The sequence below is a fragment of the Pogona vitticeps genome, chromosome 6, assembly GCF_051106095.1.
Source record: "Pogona vitticeps strain Pit_001003342236 chromosome 6, PviZW2.1, whole genome shotgun sequence".
NCBI classification, from domain to species: Eukaryota; Metazoa; Chordata; class Lepidosauria; order Squamata; family Agamidae; genus Pogona; species Pogona vitticeps.
Genome location: NC_135788.1, coordinates 113,138,047 through 113,158,314, shown reverse-complemented (window position 1 = coordinate 113,158,314; position 20,268 = coordinate 113,138,047). Strand labels below are relative to the sequence as shown.

Below are 20,268 nucleotides of genomic sequence, written 5' to 3'. Positions count from 1 at the left end.
GTCACCTCCCAGGATTTCTTCCTCTGATGATGATGAGGAGGAGGATTCAGTTGATCTGGTGGCACTAGTGGCAAGGGTTCAAGCGCCGGAGGTGGCAAGGTAGATAGCGTAACAGGTGATGATGCCCAGCCTGCCACCCAGGAACTCTGTTAAGGAAACAAAGGTGCTCAATAAGGCATGCACTCAACAGCTGGGCTCTGAATTAATTGAGCATATTTCTGTTTTAGATCAGGAAAGCCCTTGCACTTCAGCTTCTGTGGTGGGCATAAAGTGGCCTAGGAGTGTAAGCAGAGTTGCTACTCCAACTTTGAAGTCACCTGGAGGAACGCAGGCTCCTTCAACAACCATCGTGGGTCGGTGATCCTATGCCAGTACATCTGCGAGGTCAGTGGTTCAGTGGAAAAGACACAGGAGGTGGCCAGCCAGGTGAGGTCGTGGCAAAACCAGACACTAAGGCCACCCTGTCGAGGTGAAATTGCCCCCCATTGTCTACTGGCCCCTTGGCTACAACTGGAAGCACTTGTATGTTCTTCCCAATAGTTTACAATACCCCACTTTGGCCAGCCCCCTATTCACAATGGCCCTATCTTGGCCTACATGCAGGAGCTATAGTGAAGGTTGGTGTTTGGCCATACTTCTCAGTCCTGGACACAAGCCATAATTCTGTGCTGGTCCATGCGTTGCCATTTGGTGAGCAGATTTTGCCACTTGGGGATCACTTACTCTCTGCCACTAAGGAGAAGATATGGCAGGGTAGGTAGATGGATATCTTTAGCCTTCTCAATAGAGAATCGGAGAAGAGGGAAAAAGACAAAGTGGATGTCATGGAGAAGGAGAGGTCTCATAGAAACAAGCCCAAGAGGTAAAGGGCAAATTGGCTCCTAGCATTTATCATTTATGCTGGGATCATAATAAAAGCACAGCCTTGGAGGGCTTTCTCTCTTTTCAAACAACTTGATCTGATTTATACGGCCTACATGGACTTTCCAGGACATGCATGGCTTCTTTATAATGACGTCATTCACATACATGCTCCAATCCACCCTGCCATGTGGTGGGATGAGCAGAATCCACAGCTATGGCTCCAGCCAAGCCTGCCCTTTGGGTGCGTTATGACCGTGGACACCTTATACAGCGAACCAGCCAGCCAACCATTTCCCGCATTATGGCAGGGCACTCAGTTCAACCCTGACTGCTTTGTTGGGAGTTCACTTCTCAGGGTATCTGCATCAGGAAGTCATGCTGGTTTTACATCCCTTTACAGGATATTCTAAGGACAGTCTAGGAAAGGGGGGAATCCCAGGATGCAGGGAGGGACAAGGAAGCCACCACGAGGTGGTACCCATCCTCCAAGAGGGTCCAGCCCAGTTAAGGTGGAGGTGCTAGCTGCACTACTTCTTGATTACCCTGAGCAGGATTATGGTAGTAATTGGTGATAGGTTTCCAGTTTGAATTCTGGATACCAGTTATGGGTGCCCAGTTTGGCTTTCATGCCAACAATTTTAAGTCAGTTCGACATTTGGAATGGGTAGCGAGGCAAAAAATTGCAGAAGAAATGTGGGAAGGTAGGGTTCTCTGCCCCATTCGGAATTCTGTTAGGACTTTGAAAGTATATTTTTAATTTCTGTCCCTGTCACTTTGTGTATGTGCAAAAGTGTGTGCTTGTGTATCTGTGTAGTCATTGATTAATTTGATTTTTTTAAAAATCTTGTGCCTATCTCATGGTACATTTATTTAGATAAACGTGGATATTTTGGTGGTTGTCTTACTGGCGAGTTTTCCTTCTCCTATACCATTGCCTGCTTTTGAAGTGAATGGAATCCCTACTGCACGCTTTGCCTTAGCTTTCCTTGGAGATTTCTGTAAAGTTTTTTAAAAGTTTGAATTGATTTTGTTGCCTGCCCCACTCTTGCTGTTTTGTGGTAGCTTTACAGATCCTTTAGGGATTTTAGATTGATTCTGCCTAGAACCTGCCATTTTGAGTACTTTTAAAGAGTTGTTCAGGCTTTTGAGTTGACTCTCTGTTGCCTGGCTTGTCCCTGGTTTATAGAATTATTTAAGGAAAAATGAAATGAAATGACCAAAAACAGTAGGACTGCTTTGTGTTTCAAAAAATCACCAGTGCACGAAAGACATGAAAAGAAAAGAGGAACTCATGAAAGAAACCAAAATGAAGCAAAAATTAAAATTCTTTCTAATGACATTTTTATGGTTACAGAAGGTGCTAAAATGAATCAAGTGAATCCTTGTGAACTCAGGTTACACAACTGTATATCTCCTAACCATTTGCACTTCTTTTATCTGATTACACCATATATCGATAGATTGCTCAATTCAGTTGCCATAATAGATCACTCTAGCTACTACACAACATGTTTGGTAGCCATTTCTAGTCAAGATGGCACTTTCTTCTTCTTTTTTGCTTTACTCCTAGTGACAACTTTGTTCTACCTGAAAACAATCCTGTCTCCTTACCAAATGCTTTCTTGTGTTCAGTTCAGGCCTCAGGATTATAATATACAATTTGGGGAGGAAGATACAACCTAGTAATCCAGCACCAGAGGCCAAGATGGAGAAGATCTCCACGGCCACCATATATTTCCCTTTGGTGCTCAAGTAGGTGGGCACAAACGATATCCACACACTGCAGAAAACTAACATGCTGAAAGTGATCAACTTGGCTTCATTGAAAGTATCAGGCAACCTCCTGGCAGAGAAAGCCACTAGGAAGCTGATGATAGCCAAAAGGCCCATGTAGCCCAGGACCATGTAGAACATGAGAGGTGAGCCATCATTGCATTCAAGAAGGATTTCATCTCTCTGGGAGTGTATGTCCAACTCCAGAAAGGGATGAGCCATTGCTAACCATACACCACATATGCCCACTTGAAGGAAAGAAGAGGGAACGATGACTAAGACAGCAGGTCTCTTCCCAATCCAATTCCTTGCCCTATTCCCTGGCTTGGTGGCCATGAAGGCCAACACCACCGTGATGGTTTTGGCCAAGATGCAAGCGACAGCAAGGGTGAAAATGATGCCAAACACCATTTGTCTCAAAAGGCAAGTTACTTTCCCAGGCCACCCAATGAAGAGGAGGGGGCAGAGAAAACAGATGAGAAGAGAAGAGAGCAGAGTACAGGTGATGCTCCAGTTATTCGCTTTGACAATGGGAGTATCACGGTGCCGAATGAACGTACGCATCACCATAGCTGTGCCCGTGGAAAGGAAAAGAGATGCAAAAGCGAGAGCTGCTCCCAAAGGCTCCCCATAGGATAAGTAGTTCAACTTTTTAGGAAGGCATTGGTTGTGATTTTCGTTGGGATACTTATCTTCTGGGCACTCCTGGCATTGTTCAGCATCTGAAAATGAAAAGAAAAGTATTAGAAGTCTGGGAGTAAACAAATCTATTGTGTGTATTCAGCTGCCATCCTGCCATTACTTTGCTACAAAAAAAAAGTTATCATTGTGCAGATACAGGACTGTTCATTGTCAATGTTCCCTGCTTCCAAAGTCCACTCCTTGTGTTGCTGTATGAAATCTGTCTTTTGCATGCACAGAAAAATGATAGACACTAATATAAATTCCAAGTAGGTGGGGCTTGTCAGCCTTGGAAGGCAGCCCATCCTGGATAAGGAAAACTTCGATTTCAAACCTCCACTGCCTTATGGCTATATCCACTGAAGGAAAAGGCTTCAGGAGTTAACCTCGAGGCAAAATCTAGAGCTGGAGTCCTGGAGGCAATTTGTGTCATTCTGCCATCTCCTGCAACGTTGCTTGATCCAGTCCTTGCCTTTCCATTTCAGCAACGTGGAAAGGGGAATTTGCTGCTTGGGTAACAGCCTATCCTCCATATTATTTTACCGAGGCTTCGTGCTCTGGAGAGGACTCTCCAACTTCGCATACAGCATCAAAACAACATGGAAAGGGATTGTCACTCTCAAATTGGCCTTCTCAGCCACACTAGATGCTGTTCCAAGTCCTCCATACAGACCATGTTACCATAGTCTCTTGACTATGATGAATATAAATTGGAATGTTAAATTATTTGGCTATGTAGAAAAACCCTTCACTTACCACTCTGGATTGATATCCTCCCTGCAGGGCACTGAACACAATCATAGCAACACACTTGCTTCTCTGGCTGGACGAACATGCTCTGCCCAGGATGGCAACTCTCAACACAGGTGGATCTGGGTGGCATCTAATGATAACCATAAGGAAAGGCATTTTGGATGTAATTGGTTGGGGATGATAAAGCTTCAGCATTGTTCCTCAGCTTTCAAGAAAAGAGATATATTGCTACTTGCTGTCATGACAATAGTAACATACTGTGCCCTATACAGTGGTGCCTCACTTAACAGGCGCTCTGTTTAGCGATGAAACCGCATAGCGATTAACCTTTTGAGATCGCAAAAGCAATCGCATTGCGATGTTTCCTATGGGGTATTTTCGCTTTGCGATGATCGGTTTCCTGTTTTACTTACCGATCATCGCAAAGCAATGATTTTTTAACAGCTGATCGGTGGTTCCAAAATGGCCGCCAGGTTAAAAAAATGGCCGCCCACTGTTTTTGCGTGGATTCCTCGCTTTAGAGGCAGCGAAAATGGCCCTCGTATGGAGGATCTTTGCTTTAAGGTCAGTTTTTTGGCTCTAGGAACGCATTAAACAGGTTTTAATGCGTTTCCATTGGCTTTTTAAAATTGCATAGCGACGAAATCGCTTAGCAGCGATTTTTGCTGCACAGATTAACGTCGCTATTCGAGGCACCACTGCATCTAATTAATGGCTGGCTGGCTGGCTGGCTGGCTGGCTGGCTGGCTGGCTGGCTGGCTGGCTGGCTGGCTGGCTGGCTGGCTGGCTGGCTGGCTGGCTGGCAGGCAGGCAGGCAGGCAGGCAGGCAGGCAGGCAGGCAGGCAGGCAGGCAGGCAGGCAGGCAGGCAGGCAGGCAGGAAGGAAGGAAGGAAGGAAGGAAGGAAGGAAGGAAGGAAGGAAGGAAGGAAGGAAGGAAGGAAGGAAGGAAGGAAGGAAGGAAGGAAGGAAGGAAGGAAGGAAGGAAGGAAGGATTTGGAAACTGTTCAAATTGGAGTTACACTTAATTGGTTTTCTTCCCAAATTATTGGTACTGTAGCAACCTAAGGTTTTATTGGTTGATATTTGAAGCGTCGAGAGAATTTGTTGGCTAATGCAATGAAAGGTTGGAGTGCCATTACTGTTTCTGTCATGACTAAGGCAGGTGTAATGCTGGGAGCAGTAACAGGCCAGTTCAGACCACAACCAATTCCTAGTAGCCCTCTCCCTCTGCTAGGACTCCTTTCCCCACCTTCCATCATGCAGAAAAATGTTCCTGGTTTCATTTGGCTCTCTGCTCTTTCGAAGATGTTACTGAATTCCAGGACAGGCAGGAGAAATTTAATTAATGAATTTGAAACATTTCTTGCTTCTCCCTATGAGTGGGTTACAGAGTAGTTCAAAAAGAATTTTAAATGAAGTGGTTGAGAACTATTACTTATTAAAAAAATTAAATCATTAAAATTATAGTGTCAAACTCTGCACAAGCCAAGACCTTCAATCTCAAAGACCCTAAGAAATAAGCATAAAGTGACCTGGTGCCAAAATGATGTTAATATTGCCACAAACCCACAGTTGAGGTGCTACAACTGAAAACACATGTCTCCACATACTGAAGAGTTCTCAGTGGAGGGAAATGAAGGAGGGTCTCCCTAGGAGATCTTAGTAATTTGGCTGATTTCAACAGAGAGAGAGAGAGATGTTCCTTCAAATACCCAGGTCACAAACCATTTAGGGCTTTGTAGGACATGATCACAGCAGTATATCGACTGAGAACTGGATTTTGAAGGGGCAGAGGAACTAGAGGCACAATTACTAACATGCGCTGGATTATGGAGAAAGCCAGAGAGTTCCAGAAAAACATCTACTTCTGCTTCATTGACTACGCAAAAGCCTTTGACTGTGTGGACAACAGCAAACTATGGCAAGGTCTGAAAGAAATGGGAGCCCCTGACCACCTTATCCATGGCTCCAATGCTTTGGCCATCTCAGAAGAAGAGAAGACTCCCTGGAAAAGACCCTGATGTTGGGAAAGTGTGAAGGCAAGAGGAGAAGGGGACGACAGAGGACGAGATGGTTGGTCAGTGTCACCGAAGCTACCAACATGAATTTGACCAAACTGCGGGAGGCAGTGGAAGACAGGAGGGCCTGGCGTGCTCTGGTCCATGGGGTTACAAAGAGTCGGACACAACTTAATGACTAAACAACAACACAGGACATGGTCAACACTCAGAACTCAGTAGAACTTTTTATCTCTCAGTATTAACTCTAAAAGTCTATTTTCATGTCAGTGAGTCTACATATATTGAAGTTTATTTTAAAAAGCCTGTCCTGTCAGATTGAGTGTATGTGTCAGAAAGTTTGTGAGTCTCCGAAGAAGTTACTGTACTGTGATTTTGAAATACAGGAAGAATATATTTAAATATTATTCTTGTTTTAATCTTTATCATTCTTTAGATCCTACCATTACCTTCCTACCTCTTACCTATGGTCCCTCAAACACCTCAGTTTTATTAGTTTCTTTCTTTTCTTTCTTAAAACCTTTATTGGCATTAAAAGGGGATAAAGCAGCAGTAACAATTTATGTCATAGTATTGCAGACCAAAAAGGACGATCGTGAAGGTAAGAGCTGGGAAGGTGATGCGGGGGGAGGTTGGGGGAGGGATTTTGGCTTGGAGACCACTAATAAAAAATCCGCTACCACGCTAGTGATGGTCGCCGAGTAATCGCTTAAAAGGACGGGAAGGGGGTCAGCTAGGGAAACAAAAAGGGACGATAGGAGGGGTTCGAGAATGTTGTTTCGTAAATGTAGATGAGTCGGGCAGCGGAGTAGTATGTGGTCTAAGGTATCGGGCTCAGATGAGCAAAAGAGACAGAGTCTATTGTTACGTGGAATGTTTGCAAACCTGCCAAAATGAACAGCTGATGGGAAAATGTTAAGTCTTGCTAGCATAAAAGCCCTCCTTTTACTTGGATTAATTAATTTACTGAAATAGTTGGAGGGTCTACCAAGAGAAGGGGAAAGACCGAAGAAGAGAGGGGAACAAATAGGATTTAAATTGGGGAGTAATAAATTAAGTTCCTGTTGCCAGAGTTTAGATTTAATGATTTGATGGGCTCTGTGAAGGTTAGTGTCTGAAAGAGATTCGGGGGAGAGGTCCAAGGATGCGAGCTTGTCATCCAGAATACTGAACCACTTGGATGAGAAGGGATCTTTTAGTAGGTCATTGAGTATGGAATCTGGTTGGGTATTGAGGTGCAGTCTAAGCCAGAACTTGAAGGTTAGAGACCAAGCGGTAGTAGAGGGAAGGTGTATGCCTAATTCGAGTATCAATGTGGACAATCTAATTAGGTTTGGGACCCCAAGAATCCTTCTGAGAAAGGAGGCAGCAACTTTATCAAGATCTTGATAAAGTTTTATTAGTTTGAGCCAAACACTGAATCTGCAATTGGAAAAAAATAGGATTTGTTTTCAACTCGTAAAAAAAAGAATGAGATTTTTCTTTAATGCAGAGGAAGAAAAAAAAGAACATCTGGCCAACTTTAAGTCTGACAGCTTTATTCCAGAGCAAATTTCCACTGATTACTCTTTTCATTATTTATATTGAAAATCTTTTAGCTCCCCTTTCTCCTTTAAAAGGACACAAGGCGCCTTGCACCATTAAGAGACAATATTTAAAAGCTAAAAACAGTAAGTATGGAAATAGTTTAAAAGAATTTTTTTTAATTATAAATAAAATGGTAAGTAAAATCAACTCCAAAAAGAGATTCAACAGTTCTCTTCCAGATGTGCTCCAGGTCTGAAAAAAGATTCATGAGGAAATTTTTCTCCACCAAAGCTCATGCTTCTATCATTTTCTGATTAAATATCAAAATATCTAGAACCAATGTCAAATATACTCATGAAAGATGAAGAAAATGTTGATAGACACACCCACCTGATTAAAAACCTGATTCCATACAATGTTGCTTCCATTAATAACGAACTCTTTGCCTGCAGGTGCCTGGGGGTCGATTCGTCCAACCTGGACTTTGTGGAAGGAATCATTGGGTGATATGTAAAAATTGATGATATCAAAACCAGCAACCAGTTTCGCCTTCTCATCCAGGAATATTTCTTCCCCAGCATTATTGTTAAAGCGGAGAGTTTTCAAAACTGAGTGAAGCTGAATTGGAGGGAAAAAAATCATTTATTGCTATAGCCAACATATGCTCTAGACACTGTTTTCAACATGTATCCTGCTCCTTCTCCTCCTTGTCTGAAAGCTAGTGAGAGAAAATAGGTTCTTTCTCAAACATGGGGAAATGTTCCAGCCAAAACAAAAGGGAATGTGTTCTGAAATAGTGAGAAAGGCTCCCTTTATCTTCTGCGGCAGGCAGAACATGTCATAGAATCATAGAAAAGTGAAGTTGGAAGGGGCCTACAAGGCCATCAAGTCCAATCCCTTGCTTGATGCATGAAGGCTGATTCAACCTTAAACTGGCTACCTGTGGTTGAACTCTGGGTCGTGGGCACAGTTTTGGCTGCACCACGAGTTGGGAATAGATCTGCACTGGGCATCTCATCTTTTCCACCATTCATCACGGAGCATTGATAGCACTCGCTTTCAGAAAATTTAAGAAGGATTTGGACAAATTCACAAAAGTCATTAATAAAAATATTGAGGAGCACCGGGCCCAGGACTGAGCCTCGGGGTACCCCACTTGTGACCTCCTCCCAGTTAGAGAAGGACCCATTAATCATCACCCTCTGAGTACGATTCTGTAGCCAATTGTTCATCCACCTGACACTTGATTTAGCCAGACCACATCTAGTTTGCTCGCTAATCAGGAGATCATGGGGCACTTTGTCAAAAACTATCCTGAAGTCAAGGTATATTATTTCTAGAGCATTCCCTCTGTCTATCAGGGAGGTGACCTGATCAAAAAACAAGATCAAATTAGATTGGCAGGATTTGTTCTTGATGCCCATAATCTTTGATTCATGCTTGGATGAAGGAAATGGGCAAAGATTGGTATCCCTCAGCATGATAGAAAAGCAGAGAAATAAAGCAGAAAGAAGAAAGAGCAAAGTGTGCTGCTTATATAACCCCCAGCAATTAAAGCAGTCTCTGGACGGTTTACAAGTTAATTACACAGTTTACAAGTTAATTACACAGGTTATGGATAACCCCCCCCACGCAAACTGGTTACTCATTTGACCGACCGCAGGAGAATAGAAGGCTGAGTCAACCTTGAACTAGTTACCGGTGGTTGAAGTCTGGATCATTACCATTGTTTTGGATACAGTACAGCAGCTGAACGGCTGCATCACGAGGATCCAAAGAATGGAATGAGTTGGGAATAGATCTGCACTGGGGATCTCCTCTTTTGCGCTGTTCATCACTGAGTAGTAATAGCACTCGGTATCAGAAAAATTAAGATGGAGTTGGACAATTCACAAAAAGACATGTCCAGCTCCGGTTTCCTCTCTCACATCATTCCAGAAAATACCATTTTCCCCAAAAAATAACATCTAACCTGAAAATAAGCCCTAGTAGGATTTTTCAGGATGCTCGTCATATAAGCCCTACCCCCAAAAATAAGCCTCAGTTCACTGAAACCTGGCCCTCCACTCTTGTGCAGCAACCAGAAGATGAGATGACAGTATTTGAATAATTGTAGATTGTGTACATGACAAAAATAAAACATCCACTGAAAATGAGCACTAATCCGTTTTTTAGAGCAAAAATTAATATAAGACCCTGTTTTATTTTGGGGGAAACGCGGTAGGTGAGACCTGACTACTCTATTCTGCCTTTGACACTGGAGGGCCTAACAGTTTGGGCTTTGCCCTCTTGTGGGTTTGTTCTGGATTTGGCTTTTTGACCTGCCATGGATAAATGTTCGGAGGATCCTGTTGGTCTTCATCTCTCTTTCCTTTCCGTTTGGCTCTCAATGAATAGATGGCATCCAGGGCATGTGCTACAAAATAAACAGCATTGTAGATGCCATAACTGTGGCCAGTCATGCCCATTTCAAACAAAGTTCCAGGAAGGTTCACAAACTTCTCTTGCCCGGTGCAGTTCTTTCCACCTGGATACTGCAGACCATGCAGTGGAAATGAGCAGGCAAATAGTGTGCACCAGAACTCGTGAATGAAATACAGCTTTGAGTGAAATGGATTGATGTTCTCCAGAAAGTCCCCAAAACCTGGCACCACGTTGGTATGGAGGGCAAATGACAAGGTGCCATTGAACGTCTTTGAGGCCAGTTTTATCCCCGCTGTTAATGCCGTATAATCCCACTGAGCTGTCGTGACCCACACCTTCCTTTGTGGCTTCATCACACGAAATTCATAGATGTCTAAAACAAATCGTAATGCTTCCAGAGACTGTCTGTCTCCGTGCGCAAGCATCACGTTGACTTCAGTCACTAAGAACGCCAAAACAATGGGTCGCATTCTTCGTTCCTGTATTTCCCTAGGTAAATATGCAGAGACTATTGGGATCACTATCGTCTCAGCAATGCAAATACGGCTCTGCAAGAGCTTTGGTCTCAAGGTCTGAAGGAAGGTTTCTCCACTGTCATCCTCAGAAACAACGAGGCCGATCCAGTTCCATCCAAAGTGCTCCAGGAGCAGAACAATCCCCGTGTACTGGGGATCTTCACTGGGGATCATCCGGTAGAGAAAAGGGAACTGAATCTTGTCGCTCAGTCTCGGGTCAAAGGCACCATAGCTGATCTAACAGAAAAAGAACAATACATTTTAAAAGAAGAATCTAACAGCTCTGTGATTTTGAAATCTGGCTGGGGAGCTAAAGGTTGAGAGTTTGATTTCTACTGTGCCTCCTTGATAGGATCTGGAAGACTCAGTGATCTATTCGGTTCCTTTCAAGTCTGTAGTTCTAGGAGGATAGACGATATCTCTTCACTATTCAATTCAATTCAATTCGGTAACATTTATTAAAAAATCATCATGAGCAGATGTTTCTTGTTATATGCTGTTGAAATGCTTCCAGATGATGGGGATCTCAGTAGAATTTTCAAAGAAGGTGAATGGAATAATTTACTAGGACCACTGATTTTTCATGGACAAACCAGGATTTACAAACATGTCTTGTAAAAATTTGTTTGACTGTCTATTAGCTCCACTTCACTGGCCTCCAATGTTTACCACGGTTTCATTCTTTACCCCCAAAGTTTGTTGTTCTTATAAAGAACCGACGTATAGCGACTCTTAAAGGACTTTCAATGTAAGTGAGATATTTAAGAAATGATTTTATTAATTCTATACACCCAAGTGAGTTTCCATGGCTGAGTGAGGATTTGAATCCAAACCGCCTGAGTCCTACTCCATCACTCAGTCCACTACACCACAAGGGGTCTGCTTAAAGAATAATAATAATTTGCCCCCAAGTCAATTCTGATTTATGGCAAGCTTTTTCAGGGTTTCTACGCAGAGAATACTAAGAAGGGTTCTCTTCTTCCAGGAGCTCCCTGGGACTCTGCAGCTTTGCGAAAGACACACAGGAGAGGAGTTCTACTCTCAGGAGGCATTGTAGAGAATCAAACTCCCAAACTTTGATCTGATACCTAAATCACCCAGCTGTCCAGCCAGGAAGTTTACCACGGTTTCATTCCTGATTCCACTAAATATGAGTTAGCAAAATTTCCTCTTGCTTTTCTCTTCTGTTCTCTTAAACGTCATAATAAACTCAACTGAAGCTGCTGACTCAAACCTGGTGAATCAATTCTAACCATAATAGAGAATGAATTTTAGAAAAAACTCAAAAGGGAACTCTTCACTTGGTGGCATCTACTTAGCTCTAAAACCGTACCTGTGGTATAGTGTAGACATTTAAAATGTGGGCCATCTGCATGGAGGTTTGGGAGGTGAGACCACCAATGACAGCCAGGGTTTTCTCTATCCTTCCACACTTGTAATTGAGGGGGTTTCCTTTCCCCAGGAACAAAAGGTACACAAGGTTCCCCTTGTCAATTTTGTCCAGTCGTGTCCGACTCTAGGGTGTGGTGCTCATCCCCGTTTCCATGCCGTAGAGCCAGCGTTTTGTCCAAAGACAATCTTCCGCGGTCACTTGGCCAGCACGATTAGCCACGGAATGCCGTTAGCTTCTCACCATGGTGGTATCTATTTATCTATTCACATTTGCATGCTTTCAAACTGCTAGGTTGGCAGGAGCTGCGACGAGCGATGAGAGCTCACTCCGTCACGTAGATTCAGTCTTACGACTGTAGGTCTTCTGACCTTGCAGCACAGAGGCTTCTGCGGTTTACCCCACAGCACCACCACGTCCCTAGTGACATCTACTTAGCTCTTAAACTATACCTGTGGTATACTGTAGACATTTAAAATGTGGGCCATCTGCATGGAGGTTCGGGAGGTGAGACCACCAATGACAGCCAGGGCTTTCTCTGTCATGCCACAGTTGTAATTGAGCGGTTTTCCTTTCACCACGTACAAAAAATCCACAGTGGTCCTACAGGCTCTCCAAGAATCAAAAGCATTGTCATAAATCTTGGAACCCACTGTGGTATTTGGTAGCAGTTCAGCCTTCTTGTTGATCTCATGGAGAGCAAAAGCAAAGGCCAAGATGTGCTGGTAGTGTTTAGGCATCACACTGCAAAGACATTTCAAACCCTTTTACAACTCGACTTCGGAGAATCAAATATGTTACAATTTCTATTGTGATTTGCTCATCTAAGTAAGCCAGATATTCTGCACACACCATGGAAAAATCTTAGTCAAACCACGATAAAGAGTTTGTACCCTAAAGCAACATGAGTCGAGAAATAAGATGTCACCAGGGCAGCAACAAAACCATCTGATGCTAAGCTTGGTCATAGTGTAGGGACTGATTTAAGCCATGAAAAATCTAATGTGCATTCTCCTTAAGAGGTCCTTGGGCTTCAAGGCCATGTTCATTTCTGTTAAGTAAGTCTTGTGAGGAACATCTGGGATTCCCTTTTACCAGCAGTTTAACAGCAGTACCCTGAAATATCATCTTCATTGGGCATTCAGTCTTTTCCTAATGGAGTTTGCTGGGTAGTCGTGAAGGTATGATGTGCCTGCAGACTGCAAGCCTTTATGTAGAACTGGTTTCAATGCATGCCTTCCTCTTAAGCCACCATAGCTTCCCCTCTCTTTTGATTTCTCCAGTGACCTAAGGGAGAATATCTTTCTATTTTCTTTCTCAACCTTTCAGTTCATCTCACTAGCCTCTCTTCCACCCAGTTAATTTTTTTGTTAAAGTAGCTTTGTCCCCAGAGATTGCAAGACAAGGGGAAAGTAATGAAACATCTGAAGTGTCTGAAGTATTTTTAACAACTCCAAAATTCAGCTGATGCATAATAATAATAAAAAACATTTTAGACTCTAGCGATCATTGAGTCATGTTCATGACAAGGAGGCACACAGGGGAATCAAATTCTCAACTTATGACTCTGCCGCGAGATACATTAAGCAACTTTATACAATAACAGAAGTGGGATTTTTTTTTTTTGCAAGTACATTGTTTAAATTTAGGACCATATGGAAGAATAATAGAATATCTGCTCTTTATTTTGTGATGTTACAAAGCATCTTTAGGTTCCCTGTGTATTTCTGAAGAAAAAGAAAATGATAAAGATCTACTTACTAAGCAGTACTGGAAGACTGTGGGTGTCTCACAAAGGTCTCCATGATGAAGCCAGCAACTGTAATAGATACGAATTCACCAATGATAACGTCTTCTGAAGGATCATCTGAGGGCTTCTGAGTTTCTGTCCTCCATTCACACATGGTGCTCAAACTGTGACAGAAGGACCTGTGCTGAAGGAGGAAGAGCAGCACCAACAAAACTAGTGGATGGCTTAGCAAACATTCTGCGAAGTCCATGTTGGGCCCCAGAGATGATCTCCTCCACTCCCCACCACAAACCTCTATCTGTTCTGGTGGAAGGCACAGAAAACCTGGGATTGACAGAGTGGCTCCACCTCAGAATTCAGAGATAGAAATAGTCCATGTTGTTTGGGAAGGAGCCTTTATAGAGTGAGGTAAATATTTTGAAGTGGAAACAGGGTGTTTTTGATTTAAAAAAAAAAAAAAACCTCATAGGCTTCTGTTTTTCCATGGGGATTTGATGAGCAGCATCACTAAACAGCAATTTAAATTGTCAAGAAAATAATCTAGACTCATAATATGTGTCAGTGTTTTTTTTTTAATCTGACAGTGAAGCCTGCATTATTTTGGAGTTTGGAAAGTTTGTAAGAAACTGCAGAGGGAGAAAGGAGCCTCCCAACAATTAATTTGGAGTTTCTGAATTCAACAAGACTTCTTCCAAGTGGAAGAATGAGGCTCAATCTTTGTGTGTGTAAACTGACTTTGTATCCTGCTCAAGCTCCTTGACAACTACTTTCAGCTGAGTCAGGCCCCTGGTTGATCAAGAGTAGCAAGAATGATTGGAGACCTCACAAAACACTCTCCCTCCAATGCAACCTTTTTTTTAAAGAGAGAGTGAGAAAGAAAGACACACACACAGAGAGAGAGAGAGGTTTCCTGCCCTTTGAAGTTGATGCATTCTGCTTAGCAAACCATGAATTTTGCTGCTGAACATTGTCCATTATTCTCGGCCAAGGTCACCGATCCGAACATTAAAAACAGCCACTTCTGACTGAGGGAAGAGGTACAAAATGCATGTTCTTGAGCCCATTAAGTCATTTGGTGCAAGCCAAGGAATGGGACACCTTGTCCCTGTATTTCCACAATCAACCACCTCAGAAACTTCTCCCAGCCTGTCTTGCCTCTGGGATATTGCGAGGATCTAATCCCTGGTCTCAAATATTGGCCCTAGAATTTCTAGGAATGGGCCGCTGCTGAGTTGGCAACCCTAAAAGTGAATTGGAGGTCTTTCAAGGGCAGGTGGCTGTGCCAAGTCCATACGATGCCCCCTCTCACCACTGCTAGTTGTGCTTAGGTAGTTTGGTCAAGTCTATTACTAGCCTTGCAAAGTAGATAAATGGTCACTGCTCCTCTTCAAGTTCAGTCCCAGAAGCCAGAAGAACTGAGACTTTCCCAGAAATCTCTGTGGGTCTTAGGATCACAAGTTCCCAGAGTCTTAAGCTCTCTGCTTCCCAAAGTCATAAACAGAAACTAATATTCAGCAACAATTACCAGAGAAGAAGAAAAGATTTCACACTGGGACTAGGGATTATTATTATTATTATTATTATTATTATTATTATTATTATTATTGTTGTTGTTGTTGTTGTTGTTGTTGTTGTTGTTGTTGTTGTTGTTGTCGTCGTCGTCGTCGTCGTCGTCGTCGTCGTCGTCGTCGTCGTCATTGTCGTCGTCGCCGCCGCCGCCGCCGCTGCTGCTGTGCTTTTTCTTTTTGTTGTTTTTTGTTGTTGTTTAGTTTTTGTTGTTAATGTTATTATTGTTATTGTTGTTATTTTTAAATTGTTCCACAAACTTGGTAGTAGTAGTAGTTGCAGTTGTAGTAGTAGTAGTAGTTGTTATTGTTGTTTTTAAATTGTTCCGCAAAGTTGTTCCTTCATATGATGTAAGGCAAGACTATTATAACTGATGTTGCTTTTCACATAGGTCTTTCTGAAGATGATAGCTAACTTTTTAGCAATCTTGAAAGTGTGGCTGTCCTATCATTTCCCAGTCCTTTAATTCCTTCTTACAGTCATAGCTGAATCCCTGTTGCATGGCTATCTATACGGGCATAACTTAGCTTTATACCTGCAGTGCTGTTCACAGAATCACACAATGGATAGCACAATTGCATGATCTGCGTTGTCTGACTGTAATGCCTGGCAAAATTATACCTGCATAACTTCACATCATGTGGTGACAAACTGGATTTCTGCCACAGAAACTGATCAACCCAGCTTTGCCCTTCCATGGCTATTCTCAGGTTGAACACCTTTTCCCTTGGTTATAGGTCACAGACCTCAATCTCCCAAATGTATCTGTGTTTTCTTGTTAAATGGCATCATGATTTTTCTTTGCTTATATCTGTAATAAGCTTATGTACATTTCATTCATTGCTTTAGCGATGGAGTTTTGCTTCCTCTCCTCCTCCCTGCTGCAACTTCTTGTGCCCCAGCATTTCTTCCACAATCTCTCCAAAGAGATCTACAGAGTGGTGGAGAAATTTATTCTACCAGCTACACCTGTTCAGTTCTTTTCATAGTCTACTGACAATAGATCTCCAATGGGTGTCGTATACCTTACAAATACTCCCTATTAGTCATAGGCTACAAGAAACACTTCAGTTTACATGGCCCTGAATCAGATGATCCGATTCTGTTCAGCTGGGTGGAATATGCAGGGAACCACCCTTGAAGGTGTAGTAATGCTGGGGCAAGGAAAGGGTGGATTTATCTTATGTTAGGCATAGCAGAGAGGAGTTAGACAGTAAACCTCATTGGCAAAGTTACATTTTTTAAATTTACCCTGTCCCCCTCCTTAAGAATTTATGCCATCTAGTTTTGTTCTCAGGCAGTCTCCTTCTTCATAGATCAGACATGGTTCACATCATTATTTTTCTAGGCACCATTGGCCCAAGGAGCATCACTGAAGCAACAGGAATAATGAAAAAAAGAGTTAATTTTTACGTAAAACATGTTGAGAGTTCCAAAATGCCCCACAAAGACAGAAACAAAAACAAAAACAAAAATTAAAATCTTGAAGGGTGTTTTCTCCCCATTTCCTTGCCAGGTGGAGAAAATTAAATGCTGGGGGGGGGGGGAAGGAATTGAACCATGGGCCCACCAAAGTTGCCCAAGGTGAAGATCATTGTAGTAGTAGTAGTAGTAGTAGTAGTAGTAGTAGTAGTAGTAGTAGTAGTAGTAGTAGTGACTCCTGCTGCTGCATTAAATAATTCTACACCTTTAAAAAAATCACAACACAGAAAAATCCACAGTCAAATGGTTTATACATGACCAAAGTTCAAAGAATTCTAGCAGTAGTGGATAAAAGCCAGCGTCACAGAAATCTGAAGCGTGACCCTTAGAGATGGGCACGGATCGGCACAACAGGACGTCACGGTTCATCAGAGTCCACTAACCGTGCTGAATTTTTTAAAGAATGAACTAGTTCATGGATCATTCACTTTGGGCCCATCTCTAAATGAAAGGAAGCGTTCTGTGTAACTCAGCCCGCCCGCCCCCGTTCTTGGGTTTTCCACCCCCTGCCCCCCATTTCTTAAGCCCCAGAACCTACCTGATTTACTCAGGGGCCACCAGTTCTTCCCCTCCACCTCCGTCATGCTACCCACCTGAGTAGGACAATAGGCTGTCTGGGGCCTACGTCCTGCCCCCCCCTGCATCCTGAGAGACTTAAGGTATTGAGGGTTCCCTCATTTTTTGAGGGTTCCCTATATCTAGCCAAATGGGCAGCAAAAGTTCCCACAGTAACTGAAGCTTCTCAGGAAGCACCGGGGCAGGAATTAGGTCGCAGACGGCCTACTGTCCTATCCAGCTGGGTGGCAGCAGCCGTGGGGGCCCAGAGCAAGTATGGGAGGTGCTGGGGCCCCTGGAAGGGAGGATTCCATTAAGCCAAATGAAGCACCAATGATGAGCTGCCTTATACTGGGGCAGACTGTGGATCTATCTGGTACTCTACTGTTGATAAGACTCATTTCATAGCATCTTTCCCCAGTTTCAGAGCAGAATCTTTCTTCCCACATCCTGAGGATTTAAATAGGGACATTGTGCATGCTAAGCCTAGGCTCAGCCACCAAGCTATGGCCTTTCATAGGGACATTTCTCAGCAAGAAGTTGAGTGAGCTGTCAATTTCATTATATAGGATATACAGTACCTCGCTAGACAACGACCCCGCTAAATGACGAATCCGCGTAACAATGACTTTTTGCGATCGCTATAGCGATTCACAAAACAGTCATTCCAATGGGCTATTTTCGCTTGACGATGATTTGGTCTGTGCTTCGCAGACCGTTTGTTCGCAAGATGACAATTTCTACACTTGATTGTTGGCTTCATAAAATGGCTTCCCTGTGTTTTCCAGACCTATGCTCCGCGGGATAGCCATTTTAATAGCTGATCGGCACTCGCAAAATGGCTGCCCTATGGGCAATCTTCGCGGGGCGACGAGGTATTTTCCCATTGGAAGGCATTAAATGGTTTTCAGTGCATTCCAACTGGGAAATGGTGTTCGCATGATGATGATTTTGCTAAACAGCAATTTTCACAGAATGAATTATCATCATCATGCCGGTCACCACTGTAGTTACACAGGTTTATCTCAGCAGTCACAGTCATTTTTCAGCACTATTTACTGTTATTTCTTGTCCTTTGCTGCCACCAGGCGACCATTTTCATTCAATGCACACAGCTATTGTGTGATTGATTCTTAACATTTCTCACACTCCTTAGCATATGTTCATTCCTGTCCCATATCTACCTTCAATTAATGGCACCTATTTACTTTTTTATTGTTGCCACATGGGATTTCTTCCTGGAGTTTTGTCATTGTCAGAAAGCTCTGACTTCCCAGAAGGACCCATTACAACTAAAAGGGAGTTAATTGCTGATCTGCGTCTATTTATTTATTTATTTATTTATTTATTTATTTATTTATTTATTTAGTTAGTTAGTTAGTTAGTTAGTTAGTTAGTTAGTTAGTTAGTTAGTTAGTTATTTTATACCCATGTCTACTTGATTATGAAAATAATCAAAGTTGACCACTCAGTCCATAAGGGATTGGCCTCGGGGTATCACCTGAGCCTCATCCCTGTAGTAATAAATGATGAAATAGGTATTCTCCTGCGGAGCTTTGAAGGATGTTTCCGTACCTGGAACTCCTTTTCAGTTGTGGTTGTTCCACAATTCCTGAGGTTCTTAATGGAAAGCTAGAACTGTAGTTCCCATCCTTGGGTAACCCAGGTGTTCTTGGTCTGCAACTCCCAGAATCCTCAGGCACCACACCTGGTGTTGAAGGCTTCTGGGAAATGAACATACTGAACATTCTGGGAACATGCTTTGTTTTGTGATTGGTGAATGGAAGCAAACATGAGCTTAATTTCCCATTCTGATTGCTGAGGTACTCATCTCTAGGAAATCCCATCATGAATCAAAACAAATGTATTTCCCCCTTAAAATCCAGCTTAACAGTGAATTAACTTAGTTTATGTAAATCTGCCAGGCAACTTAATGGCCATATGGAAAAAGAAAGATGAACTCTAAGTAGCCTCTTTCCACATCATTCAAACAGATCTTTCTTAATGTTCACCTGATGCTCCTGTCCGAAGCTGATCCTGGAGTGTCCCAGAGTTTGTCCAAACCACAAAACCTGTGGGAAGAGCACTACAATGTACAATATAGTGGACATTTATGCAAGGGGACAATTGTTTGTGCACCCTTAGGATTTAAAATAAAACCATGTTGCAGTGTGCCTGTCCATGAAATAGACATCCATTATTGTGCACAGATATAATTCCATCTTGGAAATTAAAATGTCAGTAATTAATAGTATAGAGGGCATGGCAGTGAAAATGAAACTGCCCAGAATTTGAAAAGAAAAATTTTGATTTCTCCAGTTTTGATCTGCCCGTAGATTTTGAACAATAAACTTAACTGGCAGAAAGTTTGTTGGGAGCAATGGCCTCTGTGGAACACTATCCTCCAGGTCAGTTTCTTCTCTAGTCATTTGTTTATAAGCCTTCTTCACAATTGATAGATAACAGCTCCATCAGATAGTCTTTGTAAAGGGAAAAGCCCCTTAATCTCTTAGGAATGTCTGGTCCCATTGACCTAGAGTAATTTCAAAATCTCCTTCCCTAAGCATGCTGAGTAGCATGATGAAAGCACCTCAATCCAGGTGCTCTCAATGGGACAGCCACGCTCATCCTCATGTATTTCTGTGCAGGAACGTCTGTTTTTGAGGTATAGTGCTAGCCCAACCCCATTTCTATTCTTTCTGTCCTTTCTGAACTATTTATTTATTTATTTATTTATTTATTTATTTATTTATTTATTTATTTATTTATTTATTTATTTATTTATTCATTCATTTATTCATTCATTCATTCATTCATTCATTCATTCATTCATTCATTCATTCATTCATTCATTCATTCTATTTGTACCCCGCCTATCTGGTCAAAATGATATATCCTTCAGTTCCTGTATTCCAGTCACGGGAATCATCCCACCAGATTTCAATTATCCCTGTCAGTGTGTGTGTTTAG

At 42.5% G+C, this 20,268-nt stretch overlaps 1 protein-coding gene across 1 annotated transcript; it reads right to left on the bottom strand.

Moving 5' to 3' along the window:
- Positions 1-1,789: 1,789 nt before the first annotated feature.
- LOC110071269 (vomeronasal type-2 receptor 26-like) lies at positions 1,790-10,348 on the bottom strand. The gene is made up of 3 exons (XM_072976924.2): positions 8,007-10,348; positions 4,075-4,201; positions 1,790-3,359 (listed from the first exon to the last, which is right to left on the bottom strand). The coding sequence occupies exons 1-3, from the start codon at positions 8,256-8,258 to the stop codon at positions 2,431-2,433; spliced, it is 1,308 nt and encodes a 435-aa protein (XP_072833025.2). The 5' UTR covers positions 8,259-10,348; the 3' UTR covers positions 1,790-2,430.
- Positions 10,349-20,268: the final 9,920 nt, after the last annotated feature.

What these genes read in the sequence shown, in the direction of transcription:
- LOC110071269 (XM_072976924.2), bottom strand. Translation starts at nt 8,258, where the DNA reads ATGATTTTTTTCCCTCCAATTCAGCTTCACTCAGTTTTGAAAACTCTC. An exon ending in GGAATCAGGTTTTTAATCAG is followed by an intron (nt 4,202 to 8,006) that starts GTGGGTGTGTCT and finishes GGTTATCATTAG; the next exon opens with ATGCCACCCAGATCCACCTG. An exon ending in GAGGATATCAATCCAGAGTG is followed by an intron (nt 3,360 to 4,074) that starts GTAAGTGAAGGG and finishes TTTCATTTTCAG; the next exon opens with ATGCTGAACAATGCCAGGAG.